Here is a 24,289-nt window from a genome sequence, read left to right as displayed (position 1 = left end):
TTTCTGGGTCTTTCCACATCACCTGGCGATTATCTAAAGATAGTGGAGATGCTCGAACTGGACACTGCCCTTCTGGTGGGTTATAAAACCTGTCTGCCAGAGCCAGTGCATCTTTGTCAAAAATCAAGAAATTAATAGTATAAAGAGCTAGATTTAGAAGTTCTCTAGGGTTACCTGTGGCTCTCCCTTTCTTTTGTTTTTGGAGGGGTGTCTTAATGTCTGTGTTTCTCCTCTCTACTATTGCCTGTCCTTGAGGATTAAAGGGTATGCCACACTGGTGTATCAGTTTTCCATTGGATAGGAACAGGTGAAAGTGTTGGCAGGCCTTCAACAGCAGCCCTGCCTAAAAAACCAAAGTACTCATTTGTAATCCTAATTGTTGTAAAATGTCTCTTCCCCACAGATTGATGGGAATTTTTTCAACCATGAAAGGAGTAAAAAACTCCTGTTTCACCTTCAAATATCCATCTCAAAGGGGTAGCACTATTGATCCCTCTATATTGTCTGCCTTAATGTTTGGCCAGTGACTGGGCCAGTTGGCCCCTCTAATGACTATATGATCTGCACCTGTGTCTACCAATCCTTCTAATTGTATGCCATTTATATAGATCCATGAGCATAGGTCAGTCATCTGTCACAGCTGCTGTCCAGTATATTCCTGGATTCTTTTGCTTGGAGTCAGAATCTGGGCAAGTACCACCAGATTGCTTATTATGAGTCTGTATCAGTAAACCTGATGCTGCTACTACTCCTGGTTGTTAAGTCACACATTGTCTACCTGTATTAGTGACTGGGATATTATCTACACATTCCCCAGTTTCCCACATCAGTGTGTGGATGGATACAGTTTTGTATGTACTCTCAGGAGGTGAAATGGTCAAGCCTACTGTGCCTGGAGGTAAGGGATCCATAGGCTGGAGAGGAATAGATTTCACCTCTCCAAAGGGTATCTCAGTTGTCCCAGCTGCATAGAACTCTATTCTCCCCAATTGTAATCCCATTCTCCCATCATATGGCTTCCTGGCTGATTGGTCATGTCTGAGTACTGGACTTCTAGGCACTCTCTGGGTGTAGCATAGGCTGCCATCATGCCCCAAGTGTTTTTTGTCTTGGGCCCTGGAGCTTGGCCTCTCATTCCGTTTCCCTGAATCATCTACATTTTGAGACCCAATGGAAGCCTCTGTTGCATTTTGGACATAGGGTTTTGGGTCTTGTTCTCCCATCCTGTTTTCTCACTTTGTCTCTATGCCAACATTGAGCTTTCAGATGCCCTACTTTACCACACTGAAAGCATTGATGTGTCTCTCTAGAAGTCCCTTGCCGGAAAGGACCCTGTCTCCCCATGTTTGGATTTTGGGAAGTCTGCATCATAGCCTGGCTATAAAAGGCATTTGTGCCCACTGTGGCACAGTGTCTTATGAGCTCCTCTAAAGGAGCATCCTTGCACAGTCCTAGTATAATTCTTCTACAAACCTCATTAGCATTTTCTTTAGCAAGTTACCTTATCATGTCTGTTACTGCATTTTCACCATTAGTTCATACAACAGCAGTCTGCAGACGTCCCACAAAATCAGAAAAGGGTTCATTTGGCCCTTGTGTTATTTTTGTAAAGGCTTCACCCTTGTCGTTTTTATTGGGAAGTGAGGTCCATGCTTTGATACCAGCAGCAGCAGCGGTTTGCCCATCTGCTGCTAAGGGGTAATTAATTTGTACTGCAATTTCTGCATAAAAACCTACACCTGTTAGTTGGTCACAGGTGACTGGAGGATTAACTTCACTAATGCCTATTTTGTTGGGCTTGTATCCTTCAGAGCTCACTATATTCAGAAAGCCACAAGTTTTGTCCAGGTTCTAAGCATGTCCTTGCTATAGCTTTTCAGTCCCTAGGGATTAAGACTTCATAAGCCAAATTCTGTAGTAATATCTTAACATAAGCTGATGTAGCCCCATAAAGAGTGCAAGCCTTTTTCAGGTCTTTGAGGATTTCTATATGAAAAGGAGCATATCTTCTACTTTCTTGACCTGATGAGTCAAACTCTTGAATCAGCGGATACATTTCCATTTGCAAATCACTTAAATTCTGGCCTTCTTCCCTGGTTTTAACTACTGCCTTTTGCAATCTAGTCATAGGAAAGCGTGATTTTTTTGGGGGGAGAAGTGCTGGTGGTGTCACAGCCCCTTCTACTACTCCTTCCCCCTCTATCCCGGAAGGTGAAGTTGATGGGGGCATGTCAAGAACCAGTTCCACTTTAGGGAACTAAGTTAAGTTCCCAGTTTGTCTGTTTAAATACTCACCCTATTTCCTGGTCACCTGAGACTTCTTTAGTGAAGTTAAGGTCCTCGGTTCCCGTGCTTGGGCGCCAAAAGTAACGACTGCGCTAGCACCCAGGACACCCCAGAATCGGCTAGAGTCAGGATAAGTAAAAGTCCTCAATCTTTATTCTCCGTCCCAGACGCAAGATTGAACCAGGATAGAAGAAGATTCTCCCCAACTGCCTTCTCCCTCCTCTACTGCTGAGAGTGTGTCCCTGGCTAGTCTTACTCCACCCCCTAGTCCCTTCTACAATCCTCTATATACCAATCATTGAGCCAGTACAGATAGTGGAAAAGACCATTTTCTAAGCATATGCCCATAGAGTATTGTCCAATCAGTAGTTAGCCTTAAGTACTCAGCAGTCCTGACCTCAATGCATCAACCCAATAGTTTCAGCCCTCTACAGGCAAAGTCTAGAAAAGCAAACTTTCTGTTAAATACCCCCCAATCAAATTGGGGATATATGAAAACAAGATATATGTAAACTGTATATGCACACACATGCATATACATATATATGATAACTTGGATGTGAACTCAGAGGAAAGGTAATAATATTAAGGGGGGGGCAGGGCAGGTAATGACTTTTTGAAGAAAATGGGATTTAGCTGAGACTTGAAGCCAAGGAAATCAGGAAGTAGAGGCAAGGAGAGAATGAGAATTCCAGGCATATGAAACATCCAGTTAAATGTATTTGAGTCTGAAGATGAGGAAGGGCGCCAGAGTCACTGGGTTGTAAATTATGTGGAAGGTGTAAAAAAGATTGGAAAATTAGTGAGTAATGAAGAAGTAATGAAGAACTTTAAAAAGTCAAACAGAGCTTTATATATTTGATGCTAGAGGTGACAGGATTTATTAAATAGAGATGTGAATTGCTATGTTACAAGATTACTTTGATAAGTAAGTGGATGATATACTGAGTGGTAGAAATTTGAGGCAACTTGGACTAATGCGGAGGCCAATCTATAGGCTATTGCTATAGTCTAGATATAAGGTGACAAGGGCTCTAGGATGGTGGCAGTGTCAGATGAGAGAAGGGAATATAGTAGAGATATCGAAAAGGTAGAATTGATAGAACTTGAGAACAGATTGGATGGGGTGGGGTGTGATAGTGAGAAGAGAATTATGAGTAGATGACACTGAGGTTTTGATGACTGTAGGAGGATTTTGATGGTTTTTGTGATAATATGGGGAAGTTAAGAAAAGAGAAATGTTTTTTGGGTAAAGCTGAGAAGTTGAATTTGGATATAATGAATTTAAGATGTTTATGAAATATCTAGTTTGTGATATCCAGCAGGCACCTAGTGCAAGTTTAGAGTAGTACAGAAGTTAGGGTTGGACAGATAGATTTGAAAATCAGCTGCAGAATCTGTTTGAATGAACAGGAACTATTGATGTTATCCAAGTAAGATAGTACAGAGTGAATTCATAAGAGGGATCAGGACATCTCTTTGGGGCATGACAGAAGTAAAAAGCAAATAAGATTAAGGAGGAGGAAGAACCAGGAGACCTGAACCATGGACCTGAAACTAAGAGAGAAGCGTATTCAAGAGGAGAAAGTCATCAATAGGACCAAATCTAAGTGGTCTGGTAGACTTGAGAAATTGTCATTAGATTTGGCAATTAGAAGATCATTGGTAAGTGTGAAGAGGCAACTTCAGTTGAATGAAGTTGGAAGCCAGATTATAGAAGGTTTAGACTCTTAACAGGGGTCCTCAAACTTTTTAAATAGGAGGCTGGTCCACTGTCCCTTAGACTGTTGGAGGACTGGACTATAGTAAGAACAAAAACTTTGTTTTGTGGGCCTTTAAATGAAGAAACTTAATTGCCCCGGGTGAGGGGGATAAACGTCCTCAGCTGCCACATCTGGCCCCCAGGCCGTAGTTTGAGGACCCCTGGCAGAGGATAGTGAGAAGAGAGGAAGTTGAGGCCAGTTTGACCAAATATAAACCACTTTCTCTAGAAGTTTTATGAGGAAGAGGTGGAGAACTGCTTAATGATAGCTACCTGAGGATGTAGAATCAAATTACTTTTTGAGGGAGACATCTAGGTGGCACAGTGTGTAGAATTCTGAATCTGGAGTCAGAAAGGCATGATCTCAGATCCAGTCCTAGGCACTTTGTAACCCTAGGAAAGTCATTTAAGCCTTGTCTACCTCAGTTTCTTTATCTGTAAAATAAACATGATAGCACCTACTCTCCATGATTGTTCAGAATAAAATGAGGTCATAATGGTAAAAAGGATTTTGAAACCCTAAAGCACTATATAATTGTGCCTATATAATATCATCATGATCATCATTATGATTATTGTTGTTGTTATTAATTTTAGCCCATGTACACTTTAAGGAACCTTATTTCAATTTCTGTTCTCACAATTTCTATTTATAGAGGAGTCAAGTCATTTCTGCCTTGGAGTTCTAGGGGTATCCTAGAGGTTCATTAATTTCATTGATTTGAGCTTCTGTGGGTGTGCTCTAAGATTATTAATTAAGAATAATTTAGTCATCGAGTCTTGAGTACCTTTTAAAATATTTATTATAGTAGTATAATAAGAATACTTGATATAAAACATCTCATTATGTCTATTCTGTTTTTCCATGAGTATAGACAGAATCCAGAGACTCAAGCTTGGAGTGGCATAAGATAACTCATAGCCAACTCCTAGTTGCTCATATTTCCTGCCTTTCATAGGGCCCTTAAGAAATTCACCTTAGGCCTTGTATAGTTTTGTTGCTAGGTTTCTTGTAGAGCTTTTGAGTACTGTTTCTCTTTGCCTCCCAATGCAGATACTGCTGCTAGAGTTCATTTGGAGACACCATCTAGGACAATGACATGCATTGTAACATGGAAAGTCCATTCCCTGGACTCTTCAAAGCTGAAGAATTCCTTTGTTCAAGGGAAAGGAGAACTGACCAAAACTGAAATTGACACTGTCTCCCTCCCTGTACTTGTCCTTAACTCCTTTTTTCAGGGATTTGATAGAAAACCACAATCAAATTTCTAGAAAGAAATCTCATTCCAGCTAATTCTTTGCTTTTATATGAGCTCCAGAGAGTATAATGAACTCTCACAGCTAGTTGGATTAGACCTTTTGTCTGGTGTCATTTCACTTCACTTAATGGTTTTAAAAAACTTTTTTACTCTTGTGTAAAATGAAGATTCTTAACCTTTTTTTGAGCTGTGGACCCCTTTGGCTATCTGAAGATTATATACCCCTTCTTGGAATAATGTTTTAAAATACATTAAACAAAAATGTAGAATTATACAGAAATGAATTTTATTGAAAATAAAATGTAAATGAGATGATTCAGGCCAGTTCCAATGATCTTGTGATGGAAGAGAGTGGCTACATCTAGAGAGAGGACTGTAGGAACATTTTCACTTTTTTTTTGTTGTTTGCTTGAATTTTATTTTTTTTCTAATTTTTTTCATTTTTGATCTGATTTTTCTTGTGCAACAAGATGGTTGTATAAATATGTATGCATATGTGGATTTAACATATATTTGTACCATGTTTAGCATATATTGGATTACTTGCCATCTAAGGGAGGTGGGAGGAAGGGGAGAAAATTGGAACACAAGTTTTGCAAAGGTTAATGTTGAAAAATTATCTATGCATATGTTTTGAAAATAAAAAGCTTTAATTAAAAAAAAAAAAGCAGAAAGAAAATAAAATGTTAAATTACCAAAATGTTAAAGTCATGGATTCCAGGTTAAGAATCCTAGGTGTAATTAGGGCTTTTGATTGATTAATTTGAGACAGTTAAAGTATTAGACTTAAGTGGAGTAGTGTAGTATGGTTTTGACTCTACCTTTATATAAGGATGAAGGAGACATGGGCATATTTGCAGGCAGCAAGAAAGGAACTTAGAAATTGAATATGAGAGGGAGGGTGATATTAGTGGAAGCAATTTCTTCAGTCTGGAAATTTGAATCAAGTGTGCTTAAAGTAGAATTGGCCTTGGCCAGGTTAAGTGCTGTCTTTTTATTTGAGACCAGAATGAAAAAGGGTAGATAAGTTTTACAGTGGTTTCTAACGCATAGGTCTGACCATGTAACATCCTTCTTCCCCCAAACACATTCATGCATACTTGTATAATTAGTACTCTAGTACATTCAAGTTCCTTGTTGCTTCGTGGATCAAATGTAAACTCCTCTGATTAGAATTTTAAGCTCTTCTCAGTTTCTCTTCCTTCTACACATATTACTATCCAGTTATATTGTCCTATTTGGGGAACCTCAAACCTTTGCCTCCTTGATTCTGTTGCTTGGTTTTCCTGGCTTCTTTCAAAATAGCTTGTGGATGTCCTTCCATTTTCAGGAGGCTTTTGTTCCTCTAACTGTTAGGGATCAAATTTCATTTGCCTCCTTTATATCTTGTATGTATTTAATATTTATCTTTTGCCTTTAGACATTAGAATATCAGCTCCGTGAGATCAGAAACTGTTTTTTTTTTAACCTTTTTTTTTTTAATCTCCCCAGTACTTATCATAGTATTTAATACCTAGCTTATTGCCTAATGACTCACCTTTGTTAAAAAAAAATTACCAATTTTTATATCACTCAGATTTCCCCTTTCCCCCCTTCATCCCTTCTCAAAACAAAACAAAACAAAACAAAATTATCAACAAAACCCACTGAAAAAATTCTGATCATATATGTAGTATTACAAATTTTGTAGATTTTGTTTCTGTAAGGAGGAGGGAGAAAGTATTCTTTCATATCTTTTCTTTATGAACCTAGGTCATTATTTTTTCTAATAATCAATTTCAATAGTTTTGTAGTTCTTTCAAGTTATAATATTGGAGTCGTATAGATTATTTTCCTGACTTTGCTTATTTTGCTTTGTATTAGTTCTTGTAAGTTTTCTATGTTGATAATTGTTATTTCTTTTTGGGCAATAATATTTTGTTATTTTCATGTACCACAGTTTGTTTAGACTATTCCTCAGTCCATGGACATCCATTTTATCCATGCTATAATAAATATTTTGGTTTATGTAGAGTTTTTATGTGCTATTCTTAGGGATTATATCTAATTTAGTGCAATTTTTGGATCAAAGGGTATGGACAACTTTTAGTTTAATTCTAAATTACTTTCCATAATGGTTGTACTAATTGATAGCTCCATCAGCAGTGTGTAAGTGTGCTAATCTTTTCACAATAAATTTACTATATGTGAAGTTAAAACTTCAGGAGTGTTTTAATTTGTTTCTGTTGTTATTAGTAATCTGGAGCATTGTTTCATTATGGTTATTAAACAATTTGCAGTTCTTTTGAGAACTGTCTCTTTTTCTACTTCTCTGTGGAGTAATGACTTTCGGTTTTACAATTTTGTTCTCTATCTTGCAATAGCAAATCCTTATCACAGATGTTTGATAAAGAAATTATTTTCCTAGGTAACTACTTCTCTTCTTTACCCAGATGCCTTAGTCTTATTTATATGAAAGCTTTTTAGTATAATCATATTATTTTATCTTTTAAAACATTAAATATATTTAAATGAATATCTGCCTTCTCTTTCCCTACCTTATTGAGGAAATAAGAAAAACAAAACCCTTATTACAAGCATGTATAGTAGTAAAACAAGTTTTCATTGTCCATGATACATGCATGTATACATATGTATATATACAATAACATGTGTGTATGTGTAGTGTGCTTTCTAGAGTCCCCAAGTTGGGATGCCAAAATGTACTGTGCTTTCTAGAGCCCCCATCCTGGGGTGCCAAAATATACCATCCGGACTAGCTCTCTGGAAGATCTTGGGACCAGCCTGGGTCCTTGGTCTTAGAAGAGGAATGCTGAGGCAAGGACCCACATGGATGGTCAAATATGGAGTCTGTTTATTTTAAGTTCTTTCACATTTAAATACCTTAGTACAATTTAATCACTACAGCACACTGAGCATGTACTAAATATAGTACTCTGCTATTAATATGTAAAAAAAGAGATCTTTTACTGCAAGTATCTGTTGTTTCAGTAGAACACAGGTTGTCATTCCATTCCCTCTCCCCCTCCTCCCTCCCCCCCCCCCTCCCCCCCCAGCTTCTCAGGAAGGCTAAGATGCCCCTAAAGGAAGAGGAGTGCTGAACCAGACGTTAGCAGGTTCCCTCTGGGCTGAAGGGTTTTATACTTCACTCCACCGTTCCCCCATTGTCTGGGGCTCTCTACATGTTTTATTTTGAGTCATCTAGACTTGTTGCTGGTCATTATATTGTTCAGAATTCTTAAGGCTTTCAGAATTGTTTATAATATTGTTACTATTTTATAATATGATTTTACTCTGAATCAGTTCATACAAGTCTTACCAGGTGTTTTTTACACTATTCCCTTCCTCATTTCTTATAGCACAGTAGTATTCCATCACATTCACAGACCATAACTTGTTTATTCCTCAATTTTCAATTTTCTGCCACCAGAAAAAGAATGCTATAAATATTTTTTTTGTATATATATCCTTTTCTTTCTTTCATCTCTGGGGTAGAAACCCAGTAGTGATATTGCTTGGTCAAAGGCTTTTAATACATAGTTTAATAACTTTTTGGTCAGAGTTAAAAATTGCTTTCCAGAATAACTGGACTGGTTCAGTTTTTAATATATCTGTTTCCTCAAACCCTTTCCACTAGCTGCCATTTTTCATTTTTATCAAGTCTGCAATTCAATGGCAATGAGATAGAATCTCAGAATTGTTTTTATTTACATTTCTCCAATTATTAGAATCTAGAAATTTTTTTTCAAAACTGTCTATTCAGTTTGTGGCAGTCCTCTTTGTAGTGGCTAGAAACTGGAAACTGAGTGGATGTCCATCAGTTGGAGAATGGCTGAATAAATTGTGGTATATGAATATTATGGAATATTATTGTTCTGTAAGAAATGACCAACAGGATGATTTCAGAAAGCCCTGGAGAGACTTACACGAACTGATGCTGAGTGAAACAAGCAGGGCCAAGAGATCATTATATACTTGAACAACAATACTAGATGATGACTAATTCTGATGGACCTGGCCATCCTCAGCAATGAGATGAACCAAATCAGTTCCAGTGGAGCAGTAATGAACTGAACCAGCTACGCCCAGAGAAAGAACTCTGGGAGATGACTAAGAACCATTACATTGAATTCCAAATCCCTATATTTTTGCCCACCTGCATTTTTGATTTCCTTCACAGGGTAATTGTACAATATTTCAGAGTCTGATTCTTTTTGTACAGCAAAATAACAGTTTGGTCATGTATACTTATTGTGTATCTAATTTATACTTTAATATATTTAACATCTACTGGTCATCCTGCCATCTGGGGGAGGGGGTGAGGGAAAGGAGGGGAAAAATTGGAACAAGAGGTTTGGCAATTGTCAATGCTGTAAAGTTACCCATATATATGACCTGTAAATAAAAGGCTATTAAAATAAAATATTAATATTAAAATAAAAAAAAATTAAAAAAAAACTGTCTATTCATATCCTTTGATCTAATGATCAATTGGACAATAACTCTTATTTTTATAAGTTTCAGTTAGTTCCCTCTATTTTATTTTTTGTAATTGTCTCTATTATTCCCTGTTTGATTAAGGATCCATTCTCTACCTTTAACTGTAAAAGATAGGAATAAAAAAGGAATTGGACAATATGTGCTCAGTGTCATAGTTTAGAAATCAGGCAAGATTAAGTTTAAATCCCACTTGTCAGAACCCATGCTCTCAAGGGAAGAGTGTAATTTCAGTAGGGAGGTGATGAACAATATAGGGATGAATATTTGAAAATATCCAAGGATCTGAGTTCAAAAATCATTCTGTCATTTAATAACGTGACTATGTACAAATCATTTAGCTTTCCTGGTCCTTAGTTTCCTTATCTGTAAAATGAGAATATTATTGGGCTAGATGGCCTCTCAGCTACTTTTCCAGTTCTAGATCTGTGTTAAAGATTTGTGTGCTTTATAAGCACCATATCTATATGGCTTTATTACATTTTATTTATTTATTATCTATGTTTTATTCATTCATTCGTTTTATTATTTATTTATTTATTACATATATCTATATAGTGATCTGTATGGCTTTATTACATTTCATTCAAGCAAGTGTTTATTGAATATCTTTGGTATCCCAGGCATCATGTTGGGTCCAGGTCATGAATGAAATAAAAATGAAGTAATTCCTATTTGAATTGAGTTTATGTTCTAATGGGTGACAAGTACATAGATAAATATTTAGCACATATAAAATATATAGGAGCAGCTAGATAGTGCAATGGGATAGCGCTCTGGGCCTAGAGTCAGAAAGACTTGAATTCAAATCTGGCTTCAAATTCTGATTGTATGACCCGGAGGAAGTCACTCAACACCTGTTTGCTTTCATTTCCTCATCTATAGAGTGAGATGAAGAAAAAAATGGCAAATGTGGTCATGAAGAGTTAGATATAACTGAAATGACTAAACAACAATAAAATAAATACATATATCTGTGTATACACATGTTGCAAAATAGTTATAAATAAGGTAATTTGGGAGGGAAAGCACTTTAATGCTCTAGCATTTGGGGGATCTGGAAAAGATTTTGTATAGAAGATGGTATCTGAGCTTCATCTTTTTTCTTTTTATCCAGTTTTTTTTTTTAATAGCTTTTTATTTAAAAGTTATATGCATGGGTAATTTTACAGCATTGACAATTGCCAAACCTTTTGTTCCAATTTTTCCCCTCCTTCCCCCATCCCTTCCCCCTATGGCAGGTTGACCAATACATGTTAAATATGTTAAAATATAAATTAAATACAATATAAGTATACATGTCCTAACAGTTATTTTGCTGTACAAAAAGAATCGGACTTTGAAATCTTCAGTGAAGATTTCAGTAAAGATGCCTGTGAAGGAAATAAAAAATGCAGACAGACAAAAATATAGGTATTGGGAATTCTATGTAATGATTCATAGTCATCTCCCAGAGTTCTTTCGCTGGGTGGAATTGATTCAATTCATTACTGCTCTATTGGAACTGTTTTGGTTCATCTCATTGCTGGAGATGGCCACGTCCATCAGAATTGATCATCGTATAGTATTGTTGTTGAAGTAAATATATAATGATCTCCTGGTCCTTCTCATTTCACTCACATCAGTTCATATAAGTCTCTCCAGGCTTTTCTGAAATCATCCTGCTGGTCGTTTCTTACCGAATAATAATATTCATATACCACAATTTATTCAGCCATTCTCCAATTGATGGGCATCCACTCAGTTTCCAGTTTTGGGCCACTACAGAGACCTGCCACAAACATTCTGAGCTTCATCTTAAAGGAAAGTGGAGTATTCTGGGTAAAACTTAGGAAAAGAATGCATTCCAGGTATAGGGGAGGACTAATGAAAATACAGAAATTGCAAGAGGAGTGTGATGAATGAGGAACAGAAAAAAAGGACACATTTAGCTGAATTTCAGAGCTTGAAGAAGGACTGTATAGTGAGACTTGAAAGATAAATTGGGACCAGAAGAGTTCATCTCTTATCTGGTCTTTCAAAATTGCTACTCAGCTTTCATTATGAATACTCTTTGTTCTATTTCTTCTCCTATATAAGTATATTTACTTTGCAAGATGAATTATTCTTACAATAAGTTTCCAGGTTTTTTTTTGTCACCTTGTCTATGGTTACTTGGTTCTTGACTTCAGGGCTGGTGTTCTATCCACTGCGCCACCTAGCTGCCCCTGGTTACTTGGTTCTTGAATTGCTTTTTTTTAATGCTTGACATTCTAGAGACTTTTCCTTTTTTGGTTTCTTTCAGGAAGCAATTGGTGGATTCTTTCTATATTTACTTTGCCTTCTGTTTTCTTTTTGATTTATTTTAAGTTTTTTTTTTAAATAACTTTTTATTGACAGAACCCGTGCCAAGGTAATTTTTTACAACATTATCCCTTGCACTCACTTGTGTTCCGATTTTTCCCCTCCCTCCCTCCACCCTCTCCCCAAAATGGCAAGCAGTCCTATACATGTTAAATAGATTACAGTAGATTTTGGATACAATATATATGTGCAGAACCGAACAGTTTTCTTGTTGCTCAGGGAGAACTGGATTCAGAAGTTATAAATAACCCGGGAGGAAAAAAAAATGCAAGCAGTTTACATTCATTTCCTAGTATTCTTTCTTTGGGTGTAGCTGCTTCTGTCCATCCTTGATCAATTGAAACTAAGTTAGATCTTGTCTTTGTTGAAGATATCCACTTCCATCAGAATACATCCTCATGCAGTATCGGTGTTGAGGTATATAATGATTTCCTGGTTCTTCTCATTTCGCTCAGCATCAGTTCGTGTAAGTCTCGCCAGTCCTCTCTGTATTCGTCCTGCTGGTCATTTCTTACAGAACAAACCATTCTCCAATTGATGGGCATCCATTCATTTTCTAGCTTCTGGCCACTACAAACAGGACTGCCACAAACATTTTGGCACATACAGGTCCCTTTCCCTTCTTTAGTATCTCTTTGGGGTATAAGCCCAGTAGAGACACTGCTGGATCAAAGGGTATGCACAGTTTGATAACTTTTGGGGCATAGTTCCAAATTGCTCTCCAGAATGGCTGGATGTGTTCACAATTCCACCAACAATGTATCAGTGTCCCTGTTTTCCCACATCCCCTCCAACATTCCGAAGCATTATCTTTCCCTGTCATTCTGGCCAATCTGACAGGTGTATAGTAGTATTTCAGAGTTGTCTTAATTTGCATTTCTCTGATCAATAGTGATTTGGAACACTTTCATATGAGTAGTAATAGTTTTAATTTCATCATCTGAAAATTGTCTGTTCATATTCCTTTGACCATTTATCAATTGGAGAATGGCTTGATTTCTTATAAATTAGAGTCAATTCTCTATATATTTTGGAAATGAGTCCTTTATCAGAACCTTTGACTGTAAAAATGTTTTCCCAGTTTATTGTTTCCCTTCTAATCTTGCCTGTGTTAGTTTTGTTTGTACAAAAACTTTTCAATTTGATATAATCAAAATTTTCAATTTTGTAGTCAATAGTGATGTTCTTCTTTGGTCATAAATTCCTTCCTCTTCCACAGGTCTGAGAGGTAAAATAGCCTATGCTCTTCTAATTTATTTGTGATCTCATTCTTTATGCCTATATCATGAACCCTATTTTAAGTTTTTGAGGTAGACTTACTTAGATATGACTTTTCATTTCCTGATGTAAGCAGTTTAATCTTGTAATTCTTTGCTTCAGATCTTTTATTTAATTTTTTTATCTATTGCTTTATTCTTCTAGGTATTCATGTAGTCCTTGTGAAAATCCATTTTCTCCCATTGAGTCTCTCCTTGCTATTGTTGTGAAAGTAATGTAAAAGTTATTCATTGTCTTTTGTTTACTCATATCTTTAGCCTTACTTTCTGAATTTGTGACAGGGTCAAACTTTGCTTGTTCCCTTTTGTGTTTTTGGTTTGTACGGTTGGCCTTGTTTGGTTTTTACCAAGGTCTTTAGATTCCTGCATTGACCTCCACTTCCTGAAGGTGGGCCCTCATTAACTCTTTGAAGTTCAAAACACAGAATCTTCTCAGGATATGCTCTAGATCTTGGGATTTATGTCAAACCCTGTCCTGCTCATTTCCCCCTTAAATCCTTCTCTTCCTCTATCTTTGTTTTGCTTTCCAAGGTTTACACTGTGAATGTCCAAACACCATTGGGTTTTCTTATGGGAACACTCATCTTTTGTTCTGACTATGGTTGTGTTGCATAGGTCTCTAGCCCTTGATCAAGACAGTTTGATTTCAGGAATATTGTGTGTCCTAGAAAAGGTATTACTCTAGAAAAACAAAACAAAACAAAATTATTTCCTAAGCATTTGTTATGTTTATCCTACATAAAAATATTGCCAAATGTCTCAGATGAGATTGGCAAGTAAAGTTAACTTTTGTTTTGCCTTCCAAGTGTCCATACACTATTGGGTTTTCTTATGGGAACACTCATCTTTTGTTCTGACTATGGTGACGTTGCATAGGCCTCTAGCCCTTGAATTTATCCTGAGTGACTTGCATCTTGTTTGCTTGTGCTGGTGTTGTTTTTGGGAGGCAAATTATCCTTTTTTTTTTTTTTTGCCCATGAGCTTTTAGTTTTCTTGTTTTTTGCAGTTCTGTCATGGATGAGATAAATTTTTTTGGTAGCTTCTCATAAAAAATATAGTGTTATTTTAAGATTTTTGCTGGACTAAGTATGTGAGAGCGAAATTGTTTGTCTCTATTTAGCCATCTATCTTGACTGGAAATCCATAGTTTTTATTTATAACATCAAAATTAGTTCTATGATCCCTCAGGTATAGATACTTTACCAGTGCAAATTACAATCTTGCCATATCCTTTAGATGCCTTGATGTATGCAAATTTTATCATGTGTGCCCAAACTATTTTATACCTTGAGATTTGTTGCTCTTGCAGTTTTAGTAAAAACATGGTATATAGAAGCATTGATGACTGCTTGATTTAGCATTTATCAGAATTTGTTATTGTTACTCTGTTAACCTCCCAGCTTTTAAGATGTTCTTTACACATTAAACTTTATAGTGAGTACAACTTTCTATCTACCCAGATTATATAATGAACACTTCTTATATGTTTATATTTGAAATATCATGTTTGATGTAAATGAAAATATTTTCCTTTTTTTTTAAATTACAGATTATATATGAACAGGAAGGTGTATTTATTCATTCATCTTGTGGAAAGATCAATGATCAAGACAGTTTGATTTCAGGAGTATTGCGTGTCCTAGAAAAGGTATTACTCTGGAAAAACAAAACAAAACAAAATTATTTCACAAGCATTTGTTATGTTTATCCTACATAAAAATATTGGAAAATTTTTGCCAAATGTCACAGATGAGATTGGCAAATGAAGTTAACTGATGTAATGTATGAAGTCCCAGAACTTATTGATAGGAGATTCTTTATTGCTAAAGCTCAGTGTTACCCCCATGTCTTAAGTATAAATTATCCTTAGTATTTTTAGTCACCACAGTATCTTTGCAAATCTTATATTTGGACAGTCTTGGATAAGCTAGTAGAATGTCAGACAATGAAAAGACTAACTTTTCTAAAGGTTGGATTAATGGCTTGTGCTTATGTTCCTTTTAACATGGGGACAGTGTATCCTATTACATTTATTTTCAGATGGGCAATTTTTATTTCACTTTTTCAACAAAAAAGGCAAAGATTCTTTCAACACCTATTATTTAACATAAATCTGTATAATTTTTCATAATTAAAGAAGGTAATTTCAAAGATTTTATTTATAACATTTCCTAAACATAAGAATTTTTCTTTAATCCTACTGAATGTCAAAATATTTGGCTGTGACTGTTAATAAGTTATAGTTCTTCTATAGAGAATGGACCATGTAACAAATATTAATAGTATGTGCCTTATATTTTATAGGATGCCGATGTAATAGTGGACTGGAGGCCCTTGGATGATACGTTAGATTCTTCTAGTATTCTTTGTGCTGGAAAGGTAAAAAAAAATTTCACAAATTTCCTATGGAAAGTGGATTATTTTATTATTTAGTTTGTTACGTATTTTCTTTTTATTTTCAGTTTCTTTTTAGATTTTTTTATATGCAGCCTATTGTATATTTATCATCTTTTTCCATTCTTATTCATTAATTGTTACACCTTTTAAATACTTTTTTTAATGCTTTGCTTCCTCCTATTTTCACTGTTCTTTATTATATATAATATTTTTCACTTTTTTCTTTACTTTTATTGGATTTTTTTCCTCATCTTTCCCTTCCCTGTGTCCTTGTTTCTCATTTATTCTTAACTTCCCCTTTTTATTTTTTTTCTTAATTGCTGCTTTCATTGTCTTCAAAAATCATTAAATATCCATGGGAAGACTAATGGGTTTGAATCAGAACCTAGCAAATTGTCTTGCACGTAGAAGGGACTCAAATACATCTGTAAGTTTAAAATTTTGTTTGTTTTCTCTATGTTATATTTCTGAATGCTCTTTGGGATTGTATTAGGGACTGTTGAGGTAAAAGATTTTGTAGGCCCTATAGGGAGTTGAAGTCAAATGAAGGAAAGGATGTGCCAGATATCATAACAAGCACTAGGAATACAAATAGGAAAAACAAGACAATCCCTGCTCTCAAAAAATTCACACTCTAACTGAAGAAAACAACACATAAAACAAAGTTCAGCTCCAGGGCAAATGGACAGACTCAAAAGTTCTAAAAGTCCAGTAGTGGGGTAAAGGACAAATCCCAGTGATTTTTATGTTTTTAAGAATATTGATGCATTCTATATGTGATTCAGGACAAACAATGAAATAAGTTTGATCAGTCTACTTGAGATAAGTTGAAATGGCAAGCTAGGAAACAAGGAACAGAGCAAAGTAAGGTAATTCAGGACATCTATGCAGAGTTTTTGCAGCACAATGTAAATGGAAGACTATAGAATGTTATTAATCTTTCATTGAGCTTTAAAAGGTCTGGGAAACAGGAATAACAACTTTGAAAGGAATGTGAAAGTAAATGAGAAGAGACTGAGGGAAGAGTTAGCGATTCTCTTGATAACTTAAAATAGTTAAATTAAGAGTTGAATATGAATGTGGTAATACTGCATAGGAATGGATCTGGCAACTTATTTGATGTACCTTGTTTAAGGACAAGAAAAACAATGAAGAATGAGATATGATCTGGGTTTGGCTTAGGACAATAGATCACATTTTACAATAGTAAAAACATTGGGAAAACAGACATTCACTGTATGTTCAATTTGAGTTGGTAGAGTGTTGAATCTGAGATGTATTACAAGAGTAGATGTTCCAGGATAATAGTAATAGTTCATATACATATACATATATACATATATGTATATGCATATATTTATAATGATTAACACTTTTTAAGACATTTATATCAGGTAAATAGCACATGGTATTTCTTATCACTTTTACACATGAGGAAATTTAGGCATAGATTAAGTGACTTAACATGGGTCATGTGACTGATCAATCCAACTCTTCATGGCCTTTATTGAACTTGGACTATGTTATATAGAAAGAAAATCAAGAAACAAAGAATGAAGCTTAGACAGCTAGCTCTTGCTGTCAGATAATGTTTGTCAGAGAACCATTGAAGATGTTATAAGAATGGATATATTTGTTAGAGAAATTAGTGGAGAGTCTGTTCTGAAATGCAGGCTGTGATGAAAGATATTATTTAGAGCTGTAAGTAATTATAGAGATCAGCTATTCCACTTGTTTTCTTTTGTACTTGAGGAAATTGAGACTTGTGAATATTTAATAAGTTGCCCACAGTCATATAGGTAGTAAATATCACTGGCATGATTTGGATTCTCTCCAAATTCAGTCCCCTGGTTTGGCTCTTGGTTTGAGAATATCTTCCATTCCTCGCTATGAAAGCAAAGCTCCTCATTTATAAGGGATTGTATTGTAAATGTTTATTATTTTATTTTGTTGATTAGAAAGTACATATACATTTATCATTTGATTTTTGTGTCTGATGTCTTCATATGGGATAGTGGATGGAGTATTGGCCTGGGAGCCACTGTGATTTTTGGATTGGTCACTAAATCTTTTACCTTTGTTTCATTCTAGTTTCTAGATTTGAAAAACAAAAAAACAAAATAAGTCTTCATTTTACACCTTTAAATTCCCAAGATTGACACAACCTTCTTATATGTATAAAAAGAAGAACCATGGAGTTGGGGGAAAAGCTTTAGACTTGAATTACAATACTTGAATTTCATCCCACTTTGCCACTAACTAGTTGCAACTTTGATTGTCATATTTTCCTCTCTCAACCTCAGTTTCTTTATAAAACTGAGAAAAATATTTTGGACTTCCCCCTTTATTAGTTTGATTTGAAAATCGAATTACAATAAAATACATAAAGGAGACTCTTTATAATTATAAAGTTCCATATGAATTTTAATAATAATAATAATGATGATTATTATTTCTTGTGTGTCAATAAATTTTATAGATTAAAATGTAATTCTGTTAAAAATATTTTAAAATTATTTTAGGATTCCAGTTCAGTTGTGGAATGGACTCAGACCCCTAAAGAGAGAATTCTTCGGGGATCAGAACATCAGACCAGTTATGAAGCAGAGTGGGACATGGTCAACACAGTTTCATTTAAAAAGAAATCACATACTAATGGAGGTATAAATGAATTCTTTCAAAACTTAAAACTATTTCCAGATACATATACTTAATACTCTTTATTTAGGAATTAAAAGGATAAATTTGTTCTCTAGGCAGGAGGATTAGGTGCTTTTATTAGTCCCCCAACCAGGACCACAATCATAGAAATTTATCTCTATTAGATTTTAGAAATGTTATGTAATAATATACAGATTTTCATTTTTTAGGGTTATATTTGTTTTACTTTTAAAAATCCATTAGAGTGTCATAACTTCAATAGCTTTGCTGCATTAATTAACATATTGAGAGAGATGGAAGGAGAGATAGATGCAGGAGAAAAGACAATTCTGTAAGTTTAAAGGTATGCAATGTCTACATAGTATCTTGTAGTCTTAGTGTATTTTTTTTTAAATGTATCTCTGTTATTATCTATGTGAAATTAGTTTTCTTGTAGTCTAAAGAAAAACCGAAAATTAGTAATCTGACATTTTTGTCTTATAAATTCCATAATATCTTTTTAAAAATTTTATTTCATTAAAAAATTTAATGTCTTTTTTGATGATCTGGCAAAGCACAGTTATAATCTTTTATTCTAAAATCACAGAACCACTGAATCTCTGAGTTATAAAGGACCTTAGTAATTAAGATTATTATACCTGAACAAAATACTTTCATTTAATTTTACTTATAAGTTTTTTATTGACATTTTGAGGTAGGATGGCATAAAATGCTAGAATCAGAGGCAGCAAGAATTGGGTTCCTCTTGATTTAGTTCTGTAACCCTGGGAAAGTCTTTCAACTTTTTCTTTGGCCTTAGTTTTCTTATCTGTAAAATTGAGGTCATTGTCCTAGTTGGCCTCTGTTATCTCTTCTAGCTCTAAATTTACAGTACTATACCTTTTCAGATTAAAAAATATTTTAAATAAATTTATTTTTAATACATATTCTTTCTCTTGTAGTAATAAAAAATGGGGAAGGGTGTGGAGAACAATTCAGCAAAAACTAATGAACACATTAGTCATTAGTTTATACTATGAAAACTTGATTTTTAAAAGGATGAGGTCACTGTTGTGAGATTTTTTAAACTTGTTTAGTTGTGTCTGATTCTTTGTGATGACTTTATTTGGGATTTTCTTGACAAAGATAATGGAGTAGTTTGCTATAGTTCACTATTTTCTTCCCTCGTTTATTTTACATAGATGAGGAAACTGAGGCAAGCAGGGTTAAGTGACTTGCTTACAGTCACATAGCATGTAACCATGCTAGATTTGAACCTAGATTTTCCTGATTTTAAGCTCCAGGCTCTATACACTGGGCCTTTAAAACTGAAAATGCTTTTTTCTTGTTAATGTTTTTAAGGCAGCAGTTAAAATTTTATGTTTTTTTTTTTTTTTTACCTGTTTCATTATTCAGATCATGAATAAGCTGACTAGATCTTAGCTGAGATAATCACACTATATTTGTGCACATTTATTTAGTAAATATTAAGAAACAGGATTTTTTAAAATGTGGATTGTAGATTTGAATTTAACTTAGTCATACTGCAGACAAAATTGTTTCTGATGAAAATGATTTTTGTAATTAAGCAAGAATTTGAAGTTTTTGGGTGATAATCAAGCTCTTCTTTAGAGAAATCAGGAATATTACCTGTTCTTAAAAATAGTCTTTTATAGCATTCTACCTCTAATTTAGGAAGAGATTTTCACTAGAATTTTAGAATCCTGAGAAAAGACAGCAGGGTAGGATTTTGATATGCCATCCATAAAGTAATAGAGGCCCTTCTGAACTATTGGTTATATATATGAAATTAAATAAGGTTTCAAAGTGTTGACTGTTTTTGATAGATCTCATGAGAGACTAAAAACAAAGGGTTCCAAGAGACTGTTTAAAACAAGACAGCCCTTATTATCATTATTCCATATTTCTGAACTCAGGAATAGAAGGAAGCAGTTTGAAAATAGTTGAAATTATTACTTATAAGCTACAATTTTTTATTAGATATATAATTTAGGAAAATGCCAGATAAGGATTGCAGTGGAACATACAAGAGGAGGTTTATTTTGTAATTAATAAAGATTGAGATCCTTTTTTATAGCTAAATGGTAGGTTAGGTCCAGTATTTGTTTATAACACTAATAATATTCTTTTTCACTTAAAAATATATATTATTACTAAAAGTAAAGATTTGGTTTTTTTCACCCTAATTTTTTTTTTTTTTTTTTAGTGATACACAAAAAAACCTTTATTGTTCATGTCAGTTCTTCAGAATATCACACCGACCTGGCGATATATTATAAAGTACAATGCATATAATTACCAATGTTTCTCTACCTGTTTTTGTAATAGCAACAAAGGAAAAAGAAAATAATTTCTTTTATCAGGTTCTTTTCATAGGAAAAGCCATAAAAAATTAGGATTTTTTAAGGTATTAGTTTTCTTTTTTGTCTTTTCAGATATTATTACTATGCTAGGTTGCAGATTTATTTTTCTCTTGTCCTTGTGCTATGCTAATATGTAACTGTTGATCTTATTCTTTCATTCCTAATTTAATGTAATAAAATGTAACAAGAAGCATTTTTTTCTGCCTTTATTGTATCATCTGCTTTTTTTGTATTAAACAGGGGAAATAAGCTTGCTTATAATTATATTGCTCAAACATGGAGTGAACACTTCAATATTTTCTGGTTATGAAACTATATTTTCAATTTAGCCTTGCTTCCTTATTTTAAATGAATATCCTTTTGGAGATTTATGAGTTCTAAAGCATTATCCACTACTTTGTTTCTTTTTGTTGTATTGATATCATTGATGTCTTTGAAAAATGAATCCTGATTATAGATTTTGTTTTTGTTAACCCTTTCCTTCAGGTACTGTCATATTTTCATTTACCAAGAGGTAGTGATAATTGCTTATTAGGAGAGGGTAGGTGAATTTCCTTTATTTTGCCCTGTGCTCTATAAGTGCTTTTCAAACAAAATTATATGAAACCTATGTATCTAAAACTTAGACTATGGACTTGGAAATTAGACTAGTTAAATCAGTGTGATGAAGAATTTGGCACTGGTTGAACTCTCTTCAGATTGATGTGAATTATAACAATTTTACAGTGACTACTCTTTGCATGAAAATATTTATGGATTTCTGTTGGAATCCTTACAAGTGTTAAGTCCTTAGAATTGATAGAGACAATATTTATCTAATTTAGCATGGTTCAGTATGATTGATCTGATCCTACAAGGAGATGTTATGGGCCAGAATTTGAAACAAGGTACTAAGTTGAATTGAGGAGACAATGTTTAAATCTAGTTTAGAATTGATTTAATTAATGGTTTCCCAGTGATATAATGATTGGTGTGTACTTAGTGTACAGCATATAAGCAAGAAGCTCTCAGGGCCAGGGACAGAAGCCCCCTCTCGGAGGTGGAGACAGATTCATTCCATATTCCACCTTTGTGCTGGCTGGAGACATTCGGAGGGAGCTAGGGGCTGAAGCTCAAGACTTTGAAGGACACAATAAAGGACTGGATTTTAACTCCTGGCTGCGTTTGAAGTGATTTTTACTTGGAACTGAAACTAAGGCTGCCTCCAGAAAACCTCCCCAAGAAACCTGCCCGTAAAAAACCTTCATATTATACAAAAGAAGAGAACATCACATTTTGGCGCCTGAACGTGGGACTGACAGGACCCTGAATTCAGTGGAAAAATCTCTGATCCTGATTCCAGTGGAAAAGTCTCCTCAACCCAGAAATTAGGGTGAGTACAACAAAGAAATTTTGTTAAAAGAGTTAAAGTATAATTTCAGTTAAGATGGGACAGATGTTTAGAGAACAGCCTTCTGTTTCTGTTCAAGGAAAATGTTTAGAGAGCATTGTCAAGGTTATGAAAAGCCAAGGTTTGATTATAATTTTGGAGCAGATCACTGAACTTTTAGAAATTATAAAGTACATATGTCCTTGGGTCTCTACAGAAAAAGAATTGCATCCAAATGAGTGGAAATTAGTAGAAGAGCAACTAGGTAAATACTACAATTCTAATCCAAACTCAATGGAGTGGAAATTAGTAGGAGAGGATCTTTGTCAATTCTGCAATAAAAATGAACCTGACTCAATTTCCAAAGACACACTTAATACATATAATTTAATACAACTGGTTATAAGAAATTATATAAGTATTAGAATGAGGAAAAAGAAGAAAGAGCAGAAAGGGAGGTGCCAACTAAACTAGGTGAAAAGGAGGAAGAATCAGATAAGAATGGAGTTAAGTACAATTTTGAGTGTGATACTTCACAGCAGGAGAAATTAGATCATTCCACATCTCATGACCCTCCCCCCCCCAATTAACCCTTCATGGGTGGAGGAAGAAGGAGGAGGGGGAGAGGCAGAAACACAGTCAGCATCTCCTGTGAAGCAGAATATGACAAGATTAGAAAAGACATTGATTAAGGCAAAAAATGAAGGAGAAGATATATCTGATTTTATAAATGCATACCTTGTGATGGAAGAGCTTGACTCTTCAGGTCAAAAAGGGAGAAGATATACTCCTTTTAATTTAGAAAAAAATAAGGATTTGAAAAAGGGATGCGTTCTTTATGGGGCTACATCATCTTATGTGAAGATGTTACTAGATAATTTGTCTTATGAAATCTTAACCCTGAACCATTGGAAATCTATAGCAAGAACATGTTTAGAACCTGGACAAAATTTATTGTGGCTTTTGGAGTTTCATGAATTATGTAGAATTCAAGCCCAACACAATAGACGAACAGGAGCTATTGTACAAATTGCTTTTGACCAACTAGGTGGTGAAGGTCAGTATGGAGAGAATTCAGAACAGATTTATTATCCCATACCAGTGTAGGAGCAAATTTCTAAGGCTGCAATAAAAGCTTGGGGTTCCTTCCCAGGACAAAAAGATCAATAAAGCAAGGTTCCAATGAACCTTTTGCTGATTTTGTGAGACATTTGCAAACAGCTGTAATGAGAACCATTGGAGATAATGCTGCCACAGAAATAATGACCAGACATGTGGCTAAGGAAAATGCCAGTGAGGTTTGAAAAAGAATTATATGGGGACTAGACAAAGATGCTCCTTTAGAGGAAATCATAAGGCGCTGTGCCACAGTAGGCACAAATGCTTATTATACCCAAACTATAATGAACATGGAAAGAAAGGGTCCTTCTTGGCAAGGGACTTCTAGAGAAACTCGTTGATATTTTCAGTGTGGAAAAGTTGGACATTTGAGAGCTCATTGTAGATATGGAGATAGAATGAGAAGACAGGGTGAGAGAAAACCTCACACCCCATATCTAGAAGTGCAACTGAGGCTTCTACTGGGCCTCTGAATGTGGAAATGAGAGGCAGGGCCCAGCCCCAAGATATCAATCAAAAGACAGGTGGGATATGATGGCAGCTGAGGTTACATCCAGAGAGTCTTTAGAAATTCAATATTAAGACATGATCAATCAGCCAAAAGGCAATCAGATGGAAGAAAGAGATTACACAATCAATCAGCCAAAAGGCAATCAGGGGAAAAAAGGGTTGCAATTAGGAAAAACAGAGTTGTATGCAGTAGAAACTACTGAGATATCCCCTGGAGAGGTGAAATCTGTTCCTGTGCAGCCTGTGGATCCCTTGCCTCCGGGACAGTAGGCTTGACCCTTTCACCTCCTGAGAGTGCGTACAAAACAGTGTTCATCCATACATTGATGTGGGAAACTGGAGAATTTGTAGCTAATATCCCAGTCACTAACACAGGTAGACAACCTGTGATTTATCAACCAGGAGAAGTAAGTAGCATCAGGCTTACTGTTACATACCCGTAATAG

At 35.0% G+C, this 24,289-nt stretch overlaps 1 protein-coding gene across 2 annotated transcripts in view; it reads left to right on the top strand.

Annotated features, from left to right (window-relative positions):
• Positions 1–24,289, top strand: part of TBC1D15 (TBC1 domain family member 15) — a 105,612-nt gene that overhangs the window by 21,792 nt on the left and 59,531 nt on the right. For both annotated transcript variants that reach the window (XM_023504307.2, XM_012550480.3), the window contains exons 2-4: positions 14,974–15,072; positions 15,729–15,803; positions 18,344–18,482. In XM_023504307.2, coding sequence (XP_023360075.1) covers positions 14,974–15,072; positions 15,729–15,803; positions 18,344–18,482 — 313 coding nt within the window. The remainder of the gene's footprint in view (positions 1–14,973; positions 15,073–15,728; positions 15,804–18,343; positions 18,483–24,289) is intronic.

This window comes from Sarcophilus harrisii, chromosome 5 (genome assembly GCF_902635505.1).
Source record: "Sarcophilus harrisii chromosome 5, mSarHar1.11, whole genome shotgun sequence".
NCBI lineage: Eukaryota > Metazoa > Chordata > Mammalia > Dasyuromorphia > Dasyuridae > Sarcophilus > Sarcophilus harrisii.
Note: the sequence above shows the minus strand (reverse complement) of the source record. Positions and strands in the feature narration are given on the sequence as shown.